At 42.0% G+C, this 22,450-nt stretch overlaps 1 protein-coding gene and 1 long non-coding RNA gene across 2 annotated transcripts in view; one reads left to right on the top strand and one right to left on the bottom strand.

Moving 5' to 3' along the window:
- TTC39C (tetratricopeptide repeat domain 39C) overlaps window positions 1-18,017 on the top strand; it is a 107,442-nt gene extending 89,425 nt beyond the window's left edge. Inside the window, exons 7-14 of the mRNA XM_019465527.2 lie at window positions 2,282-2,375; window positions 5,246-5,353; window positions 8,717-8,826; window positions 9,850-9,973; window positions 13,490-13,587; window positions 15,160-15,264; window positions 16,530-16,568; window positions 17,239-18,017. Coding sequence (XP_019321072.2) covers window positions 2,282-2,375; window positions 5,246-5,353; window positions 8,717-8,826; window positions 9,850-9,973; window positions 13,490-13,587; window positions 15,160-15,264; window positions 16,530-16,568; window positions 17,239-17,328 — 768 coding nt within the window. The 3' untranslated portion in view covers window positions 17,329-18,017. The remainder of the gene's footprint in view (window positions 1-2,281; window positions 2,376-5,245; window positions 5,354-8,716; window positions 8,827-9,849; window positions 9,974-13,489; window positions 13,588-15,159; window positions 15,265-16,529; window positions 16,569-17,238) is intronic.
- LOC128777075 (uncharacterized) lies at window positions 1,983-22,448 on the bottom strand. Its single transcript, XR_008422246.1, has 3 exons — window positions 22,373-22,448; window positions 16,610-16,676; window positions 1,983-2,747 (listed from the first exon to the last, which is right to left on the bottom strand). It is a non-coding gene; the product is annotated as an uncharacterized LOC128777075 (long non-coding RNA).
- Between the last annotated feature and the right edge of the window lie 2 nt (window positions 22,449-22,450).

A 22,450-nucleotide genomic window follows, 5' to 3' on the forward strand; every position in this document is an offset into this window, starting at 1 on the left:
ATTTAGCAAACTGAGGAGATGCCTGCAAAGCAGAATTGCCAGCACTGCGGTTTTGTGCAAACGGGCTAAATTGAGTGTGTGTGTGATGCGTGGAAAGAAGTGTTGATCCAGAAAGGGGAAGCGGGCGGTGTGATGAGCATCCTGTGCACGCACACACATGCACACTGCATATGAGATCTTAAAAATTTTTGAAAATAATAATTATTATTTTTTTGCCTCTTTGGGACCTTGGTGGCTATGTGCTTACATCCAGTGTGAATGTCTGACAGGGTTGGGCCTGTCTCACATTCCTAAGAGGTTACCTCCAACTAGATGTTAACCTCCTCGAGAACAGGAGTCACTGGCGCGGGGATGTATGTCCTCTCTTCGCCTCCGTAGATGGTGCTAAGAGATTGAACACCACAGTCCGAACCGTCCTGGCCCAGTGAAGTGTTACTATGGGACGCGAATAGTTATTGATTCAGCCGAGGCCTTGGTTCACGAGTCATTTGGCTTACGATGTTCCTGAGTCACTGGCTGTCCTGAGGATCTCCCTGACTCATCTGTGTGGCATGTGGGTGTCCAAGAGGCCTCCTGCAGTGACCATGCATCACTAAAGGAGCCGAGATATGCGAAATGCCGCAGGCTCTCATTTGTGATCCTCCCTGCCCCTGCCTGGCTGTCTGTGGGGAGAAGAGGCAGTAGGGACCCCGAAAAGTTGGTGGCCAGGGATCAGCAGAACGGGCACAAAGGGGACCCCAGGGAGGGCTGAGTGTGGGGCAGCGGGCATGGAATGACACCTGCAGGGGCAGGGAAGGCCCCTGAGAGCAGGGCTGTGCCAAATTTGTAGGGCATTTAGGATTTGTATTTGTTAACACCTGTCTTTGCTGTATTTAGGATTGACTTGAACTCTTTTATGCTGTTGATGCTTTTTAGGTGCTTTTATCAGGTGCTCTGGTATGAGGTTGGCAGACTTTGAAAGGGCTCTTTAGTGGAAAGAAACACTAAATGTATTTAATCAGGAGTGAGAACAGTCCTGGGAGAGTCTGCTGGACTCTGGACAGTACTAGATTAATGCAAAAGTCAGAAGTGAGTGTGGGTAGAGGAGAGGTGATGACCGGGAGCAATCAGACAGCATTTTAGGTACAGAATTGACCTAGGACTGTATGGCAGGCGGAGTGGGTCACAGAAGGGAGAGCGAGCTGAGGGCAGGATTAAAGGAGGCTTCACGCAGTCACTCAATACCGATGGGGGTCTTTCTGGCCTGGGGCGGGGCCAGACACACTCCCTTTTGTTGTCCTTTATTGCGCTTTGCAGATCTGGGGTTTTTTACGAATTGAAGGTTTGTGGCAACCCTCCGTGAAGTCTGTTGGCGCCATTTTTCCAGCAACATCTGCTCACTTCATGTCTCTGTCACATTTGGGTAATCCTGGCAATATTTTGAAGTTTTTTGTTATTGTTAATGGTGATCTGTGATTACAACTTGCCGAAAGCTCAGATGATGGCCAGCGTTTTTTAGCAATAAAGTATTTCTTAATTAAGATATGTGCACTGTTTTTTGGGCATCATGCTATTGCACACTTAAACAACAGTATAGTAGGAGCGTAACTTTTGTATGCACTGGGAAACCGGAAAATTCCTCTGACCCACATTGTTGCAGTATTTGCAGTACTGGGGGCGTGAAACCAAACCTGTAGTTATCTCTAACATATGCCTGTTGTATACACAGGAGGGTGAAATCTAGACCCTGTCCTTGCAGGACCTCTCTGGTAACCAGGGGCTGGATTAGCAGTTACAGTGGAGCAAGTCCTTTGTATGGTCCAAGTCTGAAAAGTATGCTGTAGGAGAAGGCGTGAGCAAGCCCTCAGTGGGGGCATCTCCCGCCAGAGCAAAAGAAGTGTTTTGTGCCTAGCCAGGTTCATCTCACAACTGAGACAAATTGGAACGTTCCAGAAATCTTAAATTTTTTTTTTTTAATGTTTTTTTTTGAGGGCGGTGGGGGAAGGAGAGAATGAGTAGGGAGAGGCAGAGAGAGAGGGAGACAGAATCTGAAGCAGGCTCCAGGCTCCAAGCTGTCAGCACAGAGAGGCCGATGCGGGACTCAAGCCCTCCAACTGTGAGATCAGGACCAGAGCCGAAGTTGGATGCTTAACTGACGGAGTCACCCAGGTGCCCCCAGAAATCTCTAAATTGTTTAATCTGTTTAAAATGACTGTTAAGGAAGAAGACGTATTGGAATGGAAAGGATTGTAATGTTCATGGCAGCTCTTAGCCAGTAACTCTGTTTTCATTCTTTCCTCAGTGTCAAATCAACAGTGCCTTGACTTCTTTCCATACTGCTTTGGAACTTGCGATAGATCAGAGAGAGATCCAGCATGTCTGTCTGTATGAAATCGGTAAATATGAAATGTCTGTCCAGCTTCTTGTCACGACCTGGCATTCATGCATTCCTCTTGTGTCCGGCTGGATGTCTAGCTTCCTGTCACAAGTCTTCATTCTTGTGCACGTTTGCATTATTAATGCTGTTCAGTTTGTATCTTCTGTAAAATACTTGCTGCCATTTATGGTAAGACTTTGTCATCAGAGCACAAGGGGTGATAACTTATCTCCGTGATTGTCATTACTGCGTTAGTTTACTCTTTAGAACATTTGATTTTAGGATAATAGGTCCTGTGAAAAGAATTGACTAAAACTCATTTGTAAATAACCTTACCGGACTGTACATTGGAATCCAAAACTAAGTTTTCCTCCCTCACAGTGGTGTTTACCTGAAAAGAAAAATACAGCGTGGGAGAGAGTTGGGCACATTGACCCCAATCCCAGCCCTTCTGCCGACTAGCTCAAAGACCTGGGACAAACGGTTTAAGCCTCATGGTTGTCATGAGTGTTCGGGTGCCTGCCCTCAGTGGTTGTGAGATTTAGATGCAGTAGGAATGAGTGTCAGGTGGGGCTCCTGGTCCTCAGAACACCCTCCACATGTGTTAGCTTCCTTCCTTCTGCTCGCCTCCCTCCTGCAGACACATTTATAAACAGACATGGAAATACTTACTTGCTTACAGCTTTCTCCCTCTTCCCCAAAGCTGTTACTCAGTTTTTTGCTGACTGCACTAAATTCTGTCCTGTTTACCCTAGTAATTCCACAGTCCTTTTTTGTAGCAGGTGCTCTGTCTTGCGGAGGAGAATCCATACAAGTTTGGGTTTGAAATAATGACACGTTGTAATAAGGGCTTCATATTTGTTAGGGTTTCAGCCCAGTAGGGCAAGGTCACATCATACAGCACCTAGAAAGGGAATGAGGGGGCCAGGGTGAGGAGAAATAATGAGGCAGTGATGGAATCAACAGGAAGACTGGAACTCTAAGGCCCCCTGCAGAGAGAAAAGGACAAATGGGGGGTGCACAGGAGGCATTTGACACCTGTCAGGTTGGGACCCTGGGATGCTTGCCACTTGCTGATACGCTGTGGACATAGTTGTCTTCCTGAATAACTTTAAATCTTTTAAAAAAAATTTTTTTAATGTTTATTTTTGAGAGAGAGAGACAGAGACAGAACACAAGTGGGGGAGGGGCAGAGAGAGGGGGAGACACAGAATCTGAAGCAGGCTCCAGGCTCTGGGCTATCAGCACAGAGCCTGACGCGGGGCTCGAACCCGTGAGCTGTGAGATCATGACATGAGTTGAAGTCAGACGCTCAACTGTCTGAGCCACCCAGGTGCCTCTAAATCTTTTTAAAGAGAAGTACAAACTAAAAGACTGGGCACTTCCTAGTGAAACAGTATTGTGTTTTAAATACCTGTTATGGGTTAGGGAAAAGAGATGAGGTATAATCCAGTGGAAAAAATATTTGTATATGATACAAACCCTGCTGGAGCTCTGGGTAGTAGCCATAATGTAGGATGGAATGTATTTCAAAGAACTTGAATTAAGGCCTAGATTTGGTGGCCTTTTTTTCGTTCTTAAGATACTGCTTTCTTTTTTTTCTTCCACTTATTGAGATATAATCGACATATACTGTATTCAAGTTGTATGCCCTAACGATTTGATATGTGCATGTATTGCACAATGATTATGATGGCCTCTTTTTTTGGTGCAGCATTTTCAGGTCTGTGGCAGTGTGGAGGGTTAGAGCTGAAGGAAGGTTGGAAATCATCACAGCCTAACCCTGAGGCCTATTAGCAAGGTTAACCCAAGAAAAAGAAGCCCAGTTGTAACTCAGCTTCTGATTCAGATTCATTGGCACCTCTACATATTTTGCACTTAATTCCCATCTTACAGGATGGACATTGTCAGCCCCGATTTTTACTGTCCTATGTCTACTTCTCCTATCCCATAGAATTGACACTGGATTTTCTGGAAGTGTGGATCTCTCTCATCCCTGTACTAAAAAGGCAGGTCCAAGATGGCACAAGTACTTCACGAGGAAGCAGATATAGCAGGAGGTAGATAGCAGAGAGCAGTGGCCTTGAGTCCTTAGCAGTTCCCTCTAAGCTCTGTGGCCTTGAGCAAGTCTCACCCACCTCTCTGTGCCTTAGATTTTCTCCTTGGTAAAATGAGAACACCGTCCGCCACCTTAGCAAGCCTCTAGTAGAATTAGAAGTACGCCAGGTGCCCAGGCACACAGGGGGATGTGGCAATGGCAGGTACTGTTGTAAAAATGAGGGTAGAATTCCCTGCATTTTTGTGGCTGCCACTTCTTCCCAGAATGCCTGTCTCCTGGTGCTTTGATCTGGGAAAGAGGGGGTTCTTTCTCAGCTCTGCTGCCAACCTGGAGAGGGAGGGGGGGGGGAGTACTTAATCTCTAACTGGCTTGTTGTCTCTACTTCTCACAAGGGTTCGAGAAATAATAATCATTAAGGAGCACCCGGGTGCTTGAAGACTGTTTGAGATCCTCACTATGTATATAATCTAACAGTAGTCCTTCCTTTTCTGTGTCTGTGCCTGCTCTTGGAGAAGTACTCCTGTACTTAGATTAATCTCACCACCCAAATTGGAGTGTAGGATACAAATTAGGGTGTTTTCATGGAAATCTTTATGTCATTCTGTGTACTGCTTCCATACTGCTTAATGGGTTGTGAAGTCAGAAGTGCTGTCTTGCCTTATGCAAAATGTCACATTGAAAATACTTAAGAGAAAAAAAAGTCTTCAGGTTTTCAGGTAGCGTGCATGTGGCACTGAGACAAAGATGGTCAGCTGTATCAGATTCCTAGCTTAAAGACAGGATATGAATCATGACTTTGGGGTCCCATACTAAAAGTATTTCTTTCATAGGTTGGTGCAGCATGATAGAGCTGAATTTCAAGGATGCATTTGATTCCTTTGAGAGGCTGAAAAATGAGTCCAGGTGGTCCCAGTGCTATTACGCCTATTTAACTGCAGGTGAGTAGCTTATTTCTGTGGTGAGTTCACCACACACATTGGCGGATGGGAGGGAGATGTCAAGAAGACGTGGGGTTCTCCTTCCTCTCCTTCCTTTTCTGTAGCATGTTAATGTTCTGTGCTACCTAGTCACCCAGCGGTGACTGACTCAGTCCTGCACACCAGCTCCCCCTCTCGGCTGGTTTGGTCATAGGCTCTGTTTTGAAAACGCTTATTGTGAGGGTTTCTGTGTATTTTGCCCTAAGCAGCCTCAGCCTACCCTTAACTCCTATCCTTTACTTTCTACAATATGGTTTTTAGTTTTTAAGAATTTAAATATTTTTTACGGAATTTAACATGTCTTTTAAATTGTGTTAATATTTTTGTTTGGATCACTAGTGCCCTGGTTACAAAGTTGCATTTGAGTAGTCTGCTCCAACCTTGTTTTACTTATTAAAACCTTCTTAAATTTACAGTGTAATTTTGTAGAACATGAGGTATTTGAACACTGCCTATCATTTAGCAGAGACCCCTTGTCATTGCTGATATGAGTAAGAGTGCATGTTTTGGCCTCCTCTCAGGAGATAAAGATATGCTGCCACCTGGTGGAGAAAGGGATGTCTGTGCCCTGAGATGCATAAAGTGCCGTCATGCCATCATGATGTACACTTGCAGAGGTGGAAATTAAAGAAAAGTACCAAGTGGCTGTGCATTTTCTGCTTCTGATAAACTCTCCTTACATGGCCATATAAGCGATTCTTTAAAATTCAGACATAATTTTAAATCTCTCATTTCCCTGAATATTTGTGTTTAATGAAGGATTTCCTGTTATTCCAGTCCCCTAACTGATCTGTTTAAGAGAATTAACAGTGGCAAGTGTGCATATCCTGGATGTTCTAAAACTGTGGTTCATTTTGAGTCAACATGAAAGCTCTTTATACCTACACTCTTGACTACAGTCCCCCTAGGGCATCCATTTTTGTATGGCTCTGTAGCTTATGTTTGAATAGGATTATTTTCAGTATAGTGGTGAATATACTTTGTCTCACACCTTAAGAGTTGTTTTACAGGGGCACCTCGGTGGCTCAGTCAGTTGAGCATCCGACTTCAGCTCAGGTCATGATCTCGCGGTCTGTGGGTTCAAGCCCCGCATCAGGCTCTGTGCTGATAGCTCAGAGCCTGGAGCCTGCTTCAGATTCTGTGTCTCCCTCCCTCTCTCTCTCTCTCTCTCTGCTCCTCCCCCGCTCATGCTCTGTCTTTCTCTCTGTCAAAACTAAAATAAACATAAAAAAAAAAAAAGTTGTTTTATAGAACCCACAGGCATCTCCGATGAAAGTACCAGCTATTTCCTGAGTAGCCTCCGTGTGCCCAACATGTTGAATGCATGAACTGAAAAGCAGAGGTCTTCACGACAGCACAGCCATCAGTTGTTAACATGTTATTGAGTCACATAGTCACTCGTGGGCAGCTGTTTCTTTTTTAATCTTTGTTGATCATGGAACACAAATAAATGTGCAATGCGGCTATATAGAGGAGTATTTTTTCTCCAAATATTGGAAATCCCAGGACTATACCAGTTTGTGGGAGCTGATAAAGCACGAAAGACTAGTCTCTGCCTTTGCAAGGGGATTTTGTGCAGATGGCAAGAGGTGTCAGGAGCTCCACTACAAAGCATACACAGGAAGGGGACGATCACTTCTGTCAAGCTATCTGCCATCTCGCAGGAGCTGCCATTTGAATTGGTCCTGAAGGACAGGTACATGTCGACAGGCAGATGGATGTTCAGGGACCAGAAACACTGCCACCAGGGACTTAGTTTCCTGTACTGTTCAATTGTCATAAAATCCACATGATGTAAAATCTGCCATTTTCACCATTTTTGAGTTCAGTGGCATAGTGTGCATGTACACGGTTATGCAGCCATCACCACCATCTGTCCCTTTTTTAAACTATGTGACTAAGAAAGTTACAGATTGTCGGAGAAGGATGTCAGACTAGATGCAGCAGACATTACTCCTTTTTCATTTGCTTACTGGGTGACCTTAGGCAAGTCTTTTAACTTTCTTGGACCTTTACATTCTCTGATCTATAGCCTGATGGGGTTGGTATACAAAACAATCACTGCATTTCCTTCTGTTTTTGAGATGCCAAAGCTGCAGGAGATGAGGTCATTTTGGATGAATTCATACCCTGTCCTTTTGACCAGGGCCGCTTTCCTAACGGAATGTGGTTGCCCCTCCCTTGAACATTCAGCTTAATCCCTCATGCTCCCAGCAGAAAATCTTCTGCTTCTCCCATCACCTTGACATCCACAGCCTTCTCTGAGTCTTGGTGTCTTTGCTTCTTCGGCCCTGCTGACAGGTGTCATCCTGTGACATGCCATGGCCCGGTGCTCTGCTTGACCACGCCCCAAAATGTGAATAGAGGACCACCTAGTTTTAGGGGCGCTCGAATAAAGGAGGAATTAGGAAATCAATGGACATTCCAGCTGGGGATTGAAAAATATGTGCCAAAGACAACATCTAAGAAAAAAAATTGATATAAATGAATTCAGTGCCATTGTAGTTGAGAAGAGTGGTTGGTAAAGTTGGTAAAGTTTCACCTTCAGAGATACAAAACGAAGCAAGTACGATTAAGTCTTTGCCTGGGGCTTGGGGTAGGATGAAGATTGTGTGCAGGCTGCCAAAATCTTACCATCCTCCAAGGCTCTCAGACTGACTCCTAGCTCCTGATCACCCCAGAAAGAAATGTTTCCTTTCTCTTCCTGAAGCTTTCCAAAAGCACTTTGGTTTTCCTACCCTCAAGGCTCTTATCAACATATACATTATAGCTATGGGACTATGTGTGTATCTTCTTTCTCCAGCTGAAATTTACGTTTCTTTAGGGTTAAAGCATGTGTTTTCTTCCATGTTCTTGCTGGTGGCTTGTAGGTGGTAGGTGGCCCACGAACATGTGTAAGATTAATTTCATGACTTTCTTTCCAGGCACAGAGAGGTACCCTCCATCCACCATGAAACTTCATGATCTTCTTGGCTCCTTATCATTCTTTCCTAGATTCCTTTTTATTCCACTTTCTGAGTATGTGGGCCTCAGCTAGACCACACTGTGCCAATAGCTGGGAATTTTGTCACGTCCAAGACTAGCGCCCAACGAGAGGACCAGGACCACGGTTTTCCTGTATGTCCCCACAAAACTCTGGGAACCCAAGGAAGTAGTTGTTGAGGCAGTGGTGTGACAATCAACAGGATGTTGTAGGCCTCTATGTAACACTTGCTCCCTCCCGTGTTTTTCTTTGGTAACGTTTTCCAAGTACCATCAGCCTGAGTGTCTTTCCGTGGCATTTTTCCCCTGATACTTAGGGAGTACAACAATGGTTTCTTGCAGTTTGTCAGGGAGCCACCGGTGACGTGGATGGGGCACAGATAGTGTTTAAAGAAGTTCAGAAGCTCTTCAAAAGGAAAAACAATCAGATTGAACAATTCTCAGTGAAAAAGGTACGTTGGAGCCTATTGATCTGGTGTGTGTTTGTGACGGGCATTTGTAACCGACACCATCTTGGACAAGTTTTAGGAAATCCTAATCCAAGCCAGCGACTTACTTGCCAGTGCACTTTGCCACCGTGGAGAAAATTTACCCCCGTGGGCATACTTCTCTTTTGAATGGAAAGTGCTGGTTTTGCTGCACGTGACTAAAACAGCTGTTATTTCTTTGAGTGGGTAGACACATTACAGACCCTGTAGAGCTAATGAGCACATCTGGAAAGGGAAAGCACCTGTCTAAGGAGTTGGGTGGTTTCAGAAGCATCGAAATTGGCAGAATCTAGGCAAGAGATACAGACTATTGAGTCTCAATAATTTACTGAACACATCACATTTGGACCTTCTAAAAAATAAAAACATGCATCAAATGTACCAGTAGAAAGGCCCAGTACTGCAGGGACAAAGACCCTAATTTATTCTACACTTTTTAGGAAAAAAAGTTAGTGGAATCACTGTGGGTTACATGACAACTTGTCATATCCTGAATTTTCCATGATTTTAGTTTGTTACTAATGAATGAACATTTAGTGACTTAGCTTGAGTATAAACGGGATTATAATGTGGAATACCACTGAGGCCACTAGGACTAGATAAAAAATTAAAAAGTCAATAAAGCTGTAACTAAAATGCATCGAGTATTAATTACATCTTCCACGTAAGCCCATTCATTATTACTGGTCACCCAGCTTTTATAAATTCCTTGGATTTAAACTGAAATGAATCCACTTTTATCCTGTTTTCTGAATGCACCCTGGATCTTAACAGTAGATGGAGTTGAATAATGAATGAAAGGCATATCTATCATACGTTAAAGGTTAGAAAGCCAAAAATTTTTATATAGAGAGAAGTTCTCATTGTTAGCTTTGTTGGAGGGGGTTGTTGATGTCAGAGATGAACTGTGCATTTTTTAATGTCTCGAGTATGTTTTTATTTGAATTCGTTTTCCCAAACCCAGCGTGATCATTCTCACACTTGCAGGCAGAGAGGTTTCGGAAAGTAGCTCCCACCAGAGCGTTGTGTGTACTGGCCTCCATCGAAGTGTTATACCTGTGGAAAGCCCTCCCCAACTGCTCCTTCCCCAACCTGCAGAGGATGAGTCAAGGTAATAAAAAAACTCTACTCATCGGCCGGTTTCTTCGGTTTCCCGTTAGTGTTATCTGATTCAGAGAGTACAGATCTGCCATTCTTGGATTAGATGGTGGAGTGGTGAAGAACGCTCTGTTGCATATAGGTGACAGGTGTAGGCAGCACGGGAATGTGCGGACATGCTCACATCGTTGGCGGTGCGTGCTGAGGCGCAATGACTGCAAAGTGTTGCCGACTCTTATAGCCCTGGGGATTGCTGGATGCGTACGTTTTTTTCCCCCCAGCAAAAGCCCTTTGTTTTATATAAGTTTGATTCACGTTTATTAAAATGAACAGGTAGTATCTGCTTCATTGAGTTTTGACAAATATATGCGTGCTGGCATCCACCACCACAATGAAGATCTAGAACATTTCTAACCACCCCTGTAATTTCCCTTGGGCACCTTCTCGGTCAGTCCCCACCCCAAGGCAACCGCTGTTCTGATTTCTCTCTCCACAGATTACTTTCGCCTGTCCTTGAACTTCATAGAAGTTCAGACCGTGTGTACTTTTCATTGCTTGGCTTGGCTTCCTTTGTTCAGCATAGCACCTCTGGGAGTGATCCATGTTGTAGCCCGTATCAGTAGTTCGTTCCTTACACCTGCTGAGCGACACTTCACTGTGGGGCTAAATCTGTACCATGGTGTGTTTATCCTTTCTCCTGTTAACGGACGTTTGATTTGTTCCTGGTTTTTTTTAGCCATCATGAGTAAAGCTGCTACAAACATAAGTATACATCATAAGTGTACTTGTCTTTTGTGTAGACATCATATACTCATTTCTCTTGAGTAAATACCTAGGACTGTAATTAGAAGCCTAGATTTTTGATTCATGTATTTTTGAAAAAAACATAGGGGGGGCGCGTGTGTGTGGCTCAGTTGGTTGAGCATCCCACTACGGTTCAGGTCATGATCTCACAGTCCATGAGTTCGAGCCCTGCACAGGGCTCTGTATTCACAGCTCAGAGCCTGGACCCTGCTTCGGATTGTGTGTCTCCCTCTCTCTCTGCCCCTCCCCTGCTTGCTCGCTCTCTCTCTCAAAAATAAATAAATACTAAAAAAACAACCAAAAAAAACCCAGGACCATAGGTTATGGTAATATAGCCTTCATAAAGTCATTTTTATTATAGCTATGGGAAAAGTTCACAGAGAATAAACAATCCCTGGTTGTTGATGCAAGACTAGAATGTCTAGCAATGTCTAACTCTAAGGAACAATACAGAATTTTATTCTTTGTAATGCACAAATGTGAGACTGTGTAGAGAGAATTCAGACACAAATGCACATATAAAATAGGCTGTAATTGACAGGCATAGAAATGATTATCACTTAATGTGACTAAATATTCTCTGAATCCCTTTCCAGGTATCAAAATAAATAGCAATGATGTGGTCATGGAGAAAGGGAGGCTCTTGAGTAAACATGATATAATTCTTTAATATCTTTGTTAAATATTAGTGCAGTTTTGAGATCGATTAATTAGTTTCTATCATTCCCCAGTGTTAAGCAGTAATGATCCAAATCTATTCAGCCATGTAGAGTACAGAGAAGATCTCTGTAGAGTAATAGTTCCAGAAAAAAACTGGTAGTGGATGAAAGCAATCAAATGCATTAATTAAGTGCTGACCCAGCTTTGTGTATTCAGCTTCTCAGACCCCCCATCTGTAACTTCCTTCATCAGCAGATGTACTTGGATTCTTACAGTGCTCATCTTGTGGTTTCATTTGTAGCCCTTCCCCCGCCCTGTGCACTGCATTCTTCCTCAGCATTTTATTTCTTTATCCATTTATTTTTAAACATTTAAATGTTTATTTTTGAGGGGGAGCAAGGGGGAGCGAGAGAGAGGGAATGAGCACACAAGCAGGTGAGCAGCAGAGAGAGAAAGAGAGCACAGGCAGGAGAGGGAGACAGAGTCCGAGGTAGGCTTCTAGGCTGTGAGCTGTAAACACAGAGCCCAGTGCAGGGCTCGAACATGAGCTGTGAGATCATGACCTGAGCCAAAGTTGGGCACTTAACCAACCTAGCCGCCCAGGTGCCCTTCTTCCTCTGCATTTTAAAAATATTTCTGTATATCCTCAACATAGTGCCCAGAGTGATCCTGTTAAATGAAGTCGTGTTATTTTGGGCCTCAGAACCCTCTGTGGTTTCATATCATTTAAAGTAAATGCCCAAGTCCATTCAGTGGCCTACAGGGCTCTGATCTGTCCACCACTCTCCCCCCTCGTCCACCCCATTGCCTCTCACTGCTCCTCCTGCTTGCTCACCAGGCTCCAGCCACACTCACTTCACTGTTCTTGAACACACCAGGCACACGCTGGCTTCAGTGCCTTTGCACTTTCTCTTCTTTCTGTCTGCAGATGCGCTTCTGAACATCCATGTGGCTCCTTCACTCATTTCCTTCAGGTCTTTACTCAAATATCACCTTTTATTGAGGCTTAAACCAGCCACAAACAAAGGTGTGTGTGTATATGTGTGTACATATGTATGTGTATCTATTTATAAAATCTTACCAAATCTCAGTATCTCTGTTGGTCCATAGAAACTGTTAACTTCCTTTCCTCCTCTGTTAGCTCCACTGTGTTTCCAATTTTCCACCCTTTTCATTTCCTTGGAAAAACTCGTGTAACATCCTCCAACATGTGTGCCCATCCTGCATGGTAGATGGCAAGCTTCTTGAAGTGGAGGGGTCACGGCGGATGCCCCCTCAGTGATGAGTGCAATGCATCAGTACAAACGTGGAAAGGTGCCCGCCATATGGCTTATGAAGTTAATATGATAGAATTTTTTAGAAGTATTTTTATAGAGTAGTTTTAGGTTCTTAGCAAAATTAAACAAAGTACTAGAGTTTCCACATACCACACCCCTCACTTCCCCATACACACAGCCTCCCCATCAACATTGCCACCCCTCCCCACCCCCCTACTCACCCCCCCCCCCACCCAGATGGATACATTTGTTACAGCCAGTGAACCAATGCTGACGCATCATTAGGGTTTAGTCCTACATTAGAGTTCATTCTTTGTTTCATACATTCTGTGTGATTTGACAAGTACGAACTGACATGTAGCCACACTTAGAGGTAGTATCCTGCAGAATATTTCACTGCCCTAAAAATCCCCTGTCTTCCAGCTGTTCCTCCCTTCCTCTCCCTCCCCCAGACTTTTGGGAACTACCGCCTCCAGAGTTTTGCCTTTTCCAGAATGTCATATAGTTAGAATCCTGCACGCAGTATGTAGCCTTTGCAGATTGGTTTCTTGTTCCTACTAACAATATGATATAATTCCGAGTCCTCTGGATGCCCAGATGTTTGATATCTTTGCCTTTCTTTGAATAAGGGTATTCACTAATGGATGAGGAAAAGGAGCCTTCTGAGTTTCAGGGGGCAGGATTGTGAACTGAATATTCAGGTCACTGAACAATGAAATACTTAACTCATGATGTTTAAGAAATTAAGTGAATTATTATCCTTGCTGCTGTTTTCACTTCTCCTTAAGCTTGCCATGAAGTGGATGATTCATCTGTTGTTGGATTAAAGTATTTGCTTCTTGGTGCCATACACAAATGTCTCGGAAACTCAGAAGATGCTGTTCAGGTAAACCGTTAATGCTGTGGCCAAGGAACATAGACTGTGAAAGCCTGTATGTGTGCTTAGGAATAAGGACAATGGAAAAAGCATTCAACAAAACCAGACCTTTCGCCGCAGTGTGAGCTTAACCCTCTACCGATCCGTGTCCTCTCCTCTCAGATGCTGGAAGGTGCTGGTGGAGAATACTAGTTAGTAACGTGTAACTTCAGATTCTTACATTGCTTCTTTATACACAGGCTTTTCTTCTGGCAGGAGTTACTTATCAGAGATGACAGTCTCAGTTGGAGAAGGAGGAAATAAGGATGCAGACAGTTTTAAAGGAGCAAAATGAAGCCTCATAGCTAGATAAATCCCCAAGATGATCAGATATGTTAGCGTGCGTTCACTTTTCCTGTGTCTGTAACTGCAGATTACCAAAGCAACTCTGGAGGTAAAGTCTAGAAAAGTGTTAGCTTAAGATATTCTGTGTACATACTATATGGAAGAGAACCATTCATTATTTTCAAATATAGTTGGGGGAATTTTTCTAAAGTTTTTGTGTCGTTGGATGTTTTGAAGTATATCCCAGTGTAATTTTGATTACTCTTTAAAAGAGTTCATGTACAGTAGTAGGGGACTTTGACTTTTAAATCCTAGAGTGTTGACATACTTTTATTTTATAATTTTAAATTACTTTTTTTTTTTTAATTTTTTTTTTAACGTTTTATTTATTTTTGAGACAGAGAGAGACAGAGCATGAATGGGGGAGGGGCAGAGAGAGAGGGAGACACAGAATCGGAAGCAGGCTCCAGGCTCTGAGCCATCAGCCCAGAGCCCCATGCGGGGCTTGAACTCACGGACCGCGAGATCGTGACCTGAGCCGAAGTCGGACGTTTAACCGACTGAGCCACTCAGGCGCCCCAATTTTAAATTACTTTTTCAGCACAGGGTCATGATAGTTATTACACAGCTCTGAGTAGCCTGCTTTAGATCACATACTTAAGTATCCGCAAGATACAGTCAAGATACGTGTCAGGAGTGGATTCTTGGCTTGTGTGCTTCCTGTTTTAAATATTGGTATGTTACTTTGAGATGCAGATCATGATGTTTTCCGCATTAAGATCAGTAGAGGCTAGGGGCGCCTGGGTGGCGCAGTCGGTTAAGCGTCCGACTTCAGCCAGGTCACGATCTCGCGGTCCGTGAGTTCGAGCCCCGCGTCAGGCTCTGGGCTGATGGCTCGGAGCCTGGAGCCTGTTTCCGATTCTGTGTCTCCCTCTCTCTCTGCCCCTCCCCCGTTCATGCTCTGTCTCTCTCTCTGTCCCAAAAATAAATAAAAAAAGTTGAAAAAAAAAAAAGATCAGTAGAGACTAGGTTGTCAACTGGAAATAGAAGAAGCACAAATTGAGCTGACCGATGGGTAGCATAGCCTGGAGGCAAGCATGCAGCGGGCTTGTAGATATGGATGAGGTTGGGAAGAAATAAGGTGCCAAAACAAACATCTAGAATACAGAGATAAGTCCCCCCTTCTGTCTCCTGAAGATGCGATGAACCTTAGGTGGGAAAATGAGTTAATTGTAGTAACTTTTGTATTACTTTCAGTTCTTTCAGCGCGCTGTTAAAGATGAGTTGTGTCGTCAGAATAACTTATATGTCCAGCCATATGCTTGCTATGAACTTGGCTGTCTTCTGTTAGACAAACCGGAGGTAAGGCCTCATATAGATTAAATAACGTTCATCAGCAAAAATGCACAGGTGAGCAGGCACAAAGCATCCTTCATTTAAAGTCAGTGAATTGAACATGGTGGGTTTTTGGTTTTGTTTTCCTTGATTTCATGCAGGAAAAATCCAAGAAGTGAGTCATCCTCTTTTACTATGTTTACTGAGGCAGTTTCTTCTCTGGAATGAGCAGTATAAATGTACCTTTTTGGACAAAAACTCACTCGAGGGGAAAATCATTGCGTTTTTTAGAATGGTAGGATATGAAGTAGTACGGCTTATTCAGAAGAACACGGATTTGCATTCGGATTCTGACTCTGCCTTCACCTTAGTGTAGGAGGCTGGTTATGTTCCTGAACCATGTATCTTCCTCCTAATGTGTAAAACAGGATAAAAAATACCTGCCTTGCCAAGTGAATGGAGATTATGGTGAGAATAAATGAGGATGATGTGGTGATTGCTTTAAAAATTTCAGAATGCCATGTAAATTTGACAGTTACGTATTTAAGTATACTGGGGAAGTTTTGTTTTTAAACGAGTGGATTTGCTTGCTACCTTCTTTTAGAAACTCAGTTACATAATACTAGCTTTATGAGATTCTAATTTTTAGTAAGTTCATTATACTTTCAAATAAATAGGCTTTCTAAAATTAGAGCTAAATCAACAGAAATATGATTCAAGACTGACCCTTAAATATGTAGCCCATCTCGCCAAATACAGGCTTGTAATTGGTAAGTCATTTTAAATTCTAATTTTACCAAAGTAGAAAAGGCAAGTTTTGTCATTTTTTGTAGAAAACCCTAACACCATATTCTTTAGGAAAAGTTTTACTCTTAATATGGCCTTAAAATGTGTACTTAAAATATAACAAGCCTGGTCCATTTCTGGAAACGTGAAGCTGATGTTCTCAACCAGTAATGCATTCCAAAGTCTAACTTACTGATGTCAAGTAAACTTTTTAATGATCATCAGTTTTAGGTTGCTCTCTAAGATCTTAAGCTATAATAACTCTTCTAAGTTGTTAATCTCTTGTTGTATAATGAGGGTTATGCATAATTATTTAGTAATGCCTTAGTGTGAACTTAACAAGCATCATTAAAGAAAAATTGAGTGACTAAACTAGAATGAGCAGTTGACTCACCTCTGTGTCTACTGTGAATTGTTTTAATTAATCTATCCTGTTATAACATTTTCTGCTTGAGTATGTCCAAATATAGATATTAAAAGATATTATGTTTTTCTTGCATTCATAGACTGTAGCAAGAGGCAGAACTCTACTTCTTCAAGCAAAGGTAAAAATACTGTATCTACCTTTTTCCAGGGCCCTTCTTACCCTCTGTTGTGTCCACTCGAGTCTGAATTCAAGAAGTTTTGTGAGATGATTGTTCTGATTGATATTTCTGGAAAGGAAAAGTAATAACTAATTGATTTGGTGAGCCCTTGATGTTTAAGTGAAATTACTAATATAAGAAACTCAATGAAATCGCCCATCCTGCTTTAAAAACACACTTCAGGGGAGGGGCACAGGGAGAGGGAGACACAGAATCTGAAGCAGGCTCCAGGCTCTGAGCTGTCAACACAGAGCCTGACACGGGGCTCAAACTCACGAACTGTGAGATCATGACCTGAGCCAAAGTCGACTTAACCGACTGAGCCACCCAGGCACCCCCATAACTATAGTCTTGAATGAAGAATTTCTAATAGCAGGTTAGATTGAGCACAGTTCAAGACTACTATTTCAGGAATAACATGAAGACAATTTTCCAAAGACAGCATTAATGACATCCTCCTGGACATTTTAGAAATGAACCCAAAGTTTGAGGTTTGGGAAATAAAATTGAGTGGATGGGAAGCAGTGTGAGAGATTTTACTTGAGGAAGCACAAAATCGTGTGGCTTATGTTGCAGTGTTTCAGAAGGCTCAGTTCATAGAGTTCATAAATCTCCTTCTTTGGTCTTACAGGAGGATTTCTCTGGCTACGACTTTGAAAACAGATTGCATGTCCGCATCCATGCTGCTCTGGCCTCTCTGAGGGAACTGGTTCCTCAGTGATAGACTCGGACTTCCTGTTCTGTCCCTCCCTACCAGGTTCTGCACTTTAAAATGAAAGCAGAAGACACAGCTCTTCTGGAAGCCCGAAGACCGGCTTTTCTTCTGAAAACCACCTGTGCCAGGGACACATTTTCCCAGTTAGGCTGACATATTAAAGATCTCCTCTTTTAAACGTATAGCTAAAAAGTAATAATAATGAGGATACTAGTAATTATAACTAACCACCTGGGGAGAGGGTTAAGTGACCTTGTTCAAACATTTTAGTTTTGTGATTTATTATTTTTAAAATAAAAGCAAACTAAATATTCCACCTGTGATCTTCTAGGAACGCCTACCTTAAGCACACATCCGACTGCATATAACACTAGGAGGCACCTGTAAAATTATCAACAGTATTATGACATAGCATTTATATTGTGTTTTGAAAAAAAATAAAAGTGCTTTCTAGTGTTTTATTTTATCCTCTAACTTGTGAATAACATAGCACAGATATTCTTATTCCCATTGTCTAGACAAACTCAGGCACAAAAAGGCTAATTGATCCCAATCAATTATTCCTGTTATCAGTGGAGCAGTGAATAGAACACAGATCTCTTGACCACAGACAGAATATTCTTGTAAAACAAAATGTGTTAATAACCCAGAATTTCATGTTTTCCTTATTAAAACACAAATGCGCTTCAGCTGAAGTTGTGTCATCAAAAATACTTACCTCCAGATCGTCTACAGAATGTTTCAAAGTAATGAACACTTTTTTCCTTTGAAAGCCAACCAAGTAGAAGCAAATAGATAGTTTTACAATCAAAAGTAGAACTGTTTTGCTAATTTATTAGAAAGCCTGGTCTATTGGCTAGATAAATAATACCTATATTTTAGGAGTTTCCTTATCTTTGTGATAAATTATCTCGTTACCAACTTTTGGAGGTCTTTTAACAAATTACTTGACAAGGTATTCTTAAATGAACATAGGTGATTGTTTTTTTTCCCTCAGAATATTTGCTGGTGAAGGATTTGCTGGGCTATCTGTTGCCAGGATTTAATCATTGTCTCCTTAGCTCAGGTTATTCTATAAAAGGAGTTCAAAGTTAATTTTTAATCCTTCATTGCTAATTTTTGTTGTCATTTAATTCACCTCTTAGCTCAGTGCTGCACACCTTTGTTTTTGAAGAGTCTAAATACCTCAGTCACTTGAGAATTTCTGCCATAATTGTGTGCCTAACTTGGCTCAGGCTTAAGGTTAGATTTTTTAAAATTTATACTGTGCTAAAGAGAGTATCCTCTTGGGGTGTCATTTATTTACATATCATTGTAGCTGAAGCATGATCTCATATGATATTAATACTTTAATATTTCTTTTCAAAATAAAACCTAGGAGGAGCAGCTAGGATGTTGACAGCTTTAACCTACTTCATCTGATTCTGAGGGAATGATAATTTCTTTGAAAGAAATAATTATTCCTCACCGACTTTGACTAAATTATATTCGTGATTCCTCACTTCCAAAGTGTTTTATTCACATGGACTCTTTCTGGTGTGAATCCTGCCTGGATTTTTGACGCTAGCCAGAGAGAAAAGATTGCTATCTTACATTCAGTGAATGAGCAGATGCAGAAGCCAAGTAGATGCTTTCTGAAGAAAACACTTGGTGTTTAAAAATATCGGAAGCCTAATTTCATGGAGGCTTAAGGGAAGAATATTATGAATTTGTGAAATCTGGCCCTAGCCATTTTGTCCTTGGCTATAGCATATGAGCCAGACTTTCCAGTAAGGGTTGTGGAGCATTCTGAACCCAAAGTTCTTGGTTCAGGTCATACTCACTTGAATTTTCAGTTCAAATATTGTTTGAACTATTATTCAGTATTCAAAGGTTACATGAAGCCCTGTACTTTAGGATTAAACAAAAACTATTCCTGCACTCACTGCTTTAAAAATTTATTTGTATCTCTCCAGAGAGATTTCAGGATTCAAATAAGTTTGTATTCAGTTCACTGACCACTTTAATAGTCAAAGAGTAGGTCTGTTTATAACTCTTCCTATGTTTGGTGCCGGATAGCCCCTGTGGTTTGTGTGTGTCAACAGGGCCGTAGAGTATGGAGAGTACCTCCCTACCTAATGGGGTAGGTAATGATTCTAAAGTCTCTAACAAAAACCACAGTGCAGGTATAGTACTATTAGACTGAAATCTGAGAACATTTTTGAGTTGAGTAATTCATAACATTTTCTGGCCTGCGTGCCATGATTTAACCAGCCTGTGAACTGTGATCTGCCTAGAAACTTAGCTTGGTGTGACTTGCTCTTTACCCCCTCGTGGATGAAGAAAATAATCCTATAACCAGAACAACTTGGATCTACGTGTGCTTTTTTATGTTGGCATCACTCCTTCCTCATTCCTATTTTGGAGGCTCTTAAATGGATCTTCTAATTTATGAGCGTCAAATGTATTTTTGTATTAGATTTGGCCTACGATGAGAGAAATCTCTAATGTATATGTACCCTGAACACATAATTTGTCACAGCTTGGAGGTATGGTCTAATGTGACATGTACCTTTGTGGTGTTAAAATATTTAAGATTTTTTTATTAGGTTAGGGTCTGATTTTAGCACGATAGCTAAGTATTTGAGCAAGTGAAGTATTTCAGATGTCACAGATAACAAGGAATTGTTGAATATTGTGCAAGTCAATGATTATAGAGTTTGCACTCTTATGCTTCTGCCAACTAAAAGGACAGTGCATATTTGATTTTTAAAATAGACACATGTGCGTGTGTGTGGGTATTCCTTTGCTGTATAACTTTCCTAGTTGATTGCTTCCTTAAGCAAATTGTGGTGGCAAGTATACACCTACGGATCTGAATCGATGCAGGTACACATTGACAGTCACGATGTACTGTTTGGTGTTTCTTACATATTCTTGAATTTTGTTGGTGGTATATCTTGTAGAAAAAAAATTGTTAAGCTCATATCCTCCCCAGGAGATACATAATAGAGGGAGGAGACTTGGAAGCTAGGAAAGAGAAAAGGACAGCAAGGGCTCGGGAGCAGGAGACAGGAAAGTTGATCGATAAAAGATGTGTCTCTTCTTCACTAGAGTATAATTTGCCCAGTGCACATTATAATTGGCTTTCTTGTGAAAACCAGAAAGACTGAGCTCTAGCTCCCAGTTGACTTGGGTGAGCTCTGGGTTACGCTTTGTCCAGCCACAGGCCAGCTGGTTGCAAATTTTAGTTGTACAAATGAAATTAGCCTTCCTTTGAGAATCTGACTCAGTAGCTATGAGGTAGGGTTTAGGAAGGCATTTTTAACAAGCTCCTAAAAATGATTCCAGTGCAGGTGGTTTAAATTAAAGCAACACTACCCTAGGTTATCATCTTTTGGTAAGTATTTAGTAAATCTGAGAGAAGAGCCAAACACAAACCAAACATATAGCAAGGTTATGCTCAGAGAGTGTATTATGGGGCCACTGAGGAAATGCTTCTAACCCATTGGCTTCCTAAAGTAGGAGATCCCTGAGTTTTAAAGGATGTAGTCAGGTGAAAATGATGGCTAGAAGAACATCTCAGGCCTTGGTCTTGATGAGCAAAGGCACAGAGGTGACAAACAGTATGTGTGTTCAGGCCAGTTTCGAGTCAGGTGGGAACGAAATAACATTTGAATTTTGCAGAGGTCACGCCAAGAGCCTTGAACTTCCATGAAGTAAGAATGGGGAGCAAGGAGAAATGCAAAGCAGAGTATCATTTTGCATTTAGATCCCTAGTGACTGAAAGGACAAGAAGAATATAAAACCACCTGAAATCATTAATAAGAGTTCTAGAAATCAAAGCAGTGAATAGTGGTTTGAAAATTTTTGGTTAAATGTTTTCACTGTAACAATTTGCCTCTCAGGGACTTGGACAAAAGAGTCATTGATGAAATGTGGAAAGAGGACATGCATTGCAGATATTCTGCACAGTACCTAAGACCTGTGTGTCTGAGGTGGCCTGCCAAGGTTAGGCTACAGAAGCATAAATAATTCCCAAAGATGCCATAAATGGGGTTTGTACTTGGGGGTTTTAGAAAGTTTCTATCTTTGATAGTTAAATATATTATGAACGAAAGCACCAAAAATGGTTCATTTCACTTTTATCCACCAAAATGGGGCCCGGGACAGTGGCCAAGGACAAGTATCATCTGCAGACCTATCATCACAATCTAAAATTAGCATTTCTGCTTTCAAAATGCAATCTTCAGGAGAAGAGGGAGCCTGTGACATAATGAGCACTCAGTAACTATTATTTGGAAGATTTAATATGTGTAGAAAGTGCTCTCTGTGCAGCATAAATGGAGACTGGTGCCCTAAGCATTGCCTCTTAAGAGCTCTGGAAGCCTTAACTGTTTTCTGAATTTCTTTAAAGTGTTTTGTGTTTTTTTTTTTTTAATCATATCTATGCCTTGAAGATACTGTTTGGTTGATTTACAATGATTCTTGTTTAAATATTTGAAAACGAATTACGTTGAAGCCCGTTTGGAGTTTGGTCATCATGATTATGGTGGCAGTTAATGCCCAGCTCAAGTATGTGAGTTTGAATGGGTGAAAGAGCAGGGAGCAGGTATTTGAAACAAGTCGATGTGCCTTTACTTTGGTCTGAATTGCAACCGGTTTCTGGTAGTAGGATTTGGGGAGGGTGGGTTGTGTCTGTATTGCCAGATCCGAGTTACAGAAAGTGGAAGTCTCAAGATTATTGCCAAATTCTCTTCCCACAGGTGATTTTCTCAAAAGGGAAAGTACTGTGTTGCATAAAATTATTCGTTCTCTTCAACATTTTAGCATTATGTATACCGTGACAGACTATTCTTCTAAAGGCTGGCTGAAAAGAGTAACATTGTGGAGGAAGGGGTAGTGGGAAGAGGCGAGGCGGCGACTGCAAGAAATGCCATAAATCTATTTGTTTCCTTCTACACCAGCTCTTATTTTATGATGAGCGATGAGAAGTGGAAAGGCCGTAGCCTTGAGCGACTTCTGGCGGTTTGGAAACGGCAGTTTGTATTCTAGAAAAGGCAAAGCCCACCTGCGTGTCTGGCCCGCGGAGTTGGAGCCTTTGTCCTTTGCGGCTCCCCATTGGCTGAGGACGCTGAGGCTCCGCCTC

This window comes from Panthera pardus, unplaced genomic scaffold, assembly GCF_024362965.1.
Source record: "Panthera pardus isolate Hobbes unplaced genomic scaffold, ASM2436296v1 HiC_scaffold_15, whole genome shotgun sequence".
Classification (NCBI taxonomy): domain Eukaryota; kingdom Metazoa; phylum Chordata; class Mammalia; order Carnivora; family Felidae; genus Panthera; species Panthera pardus.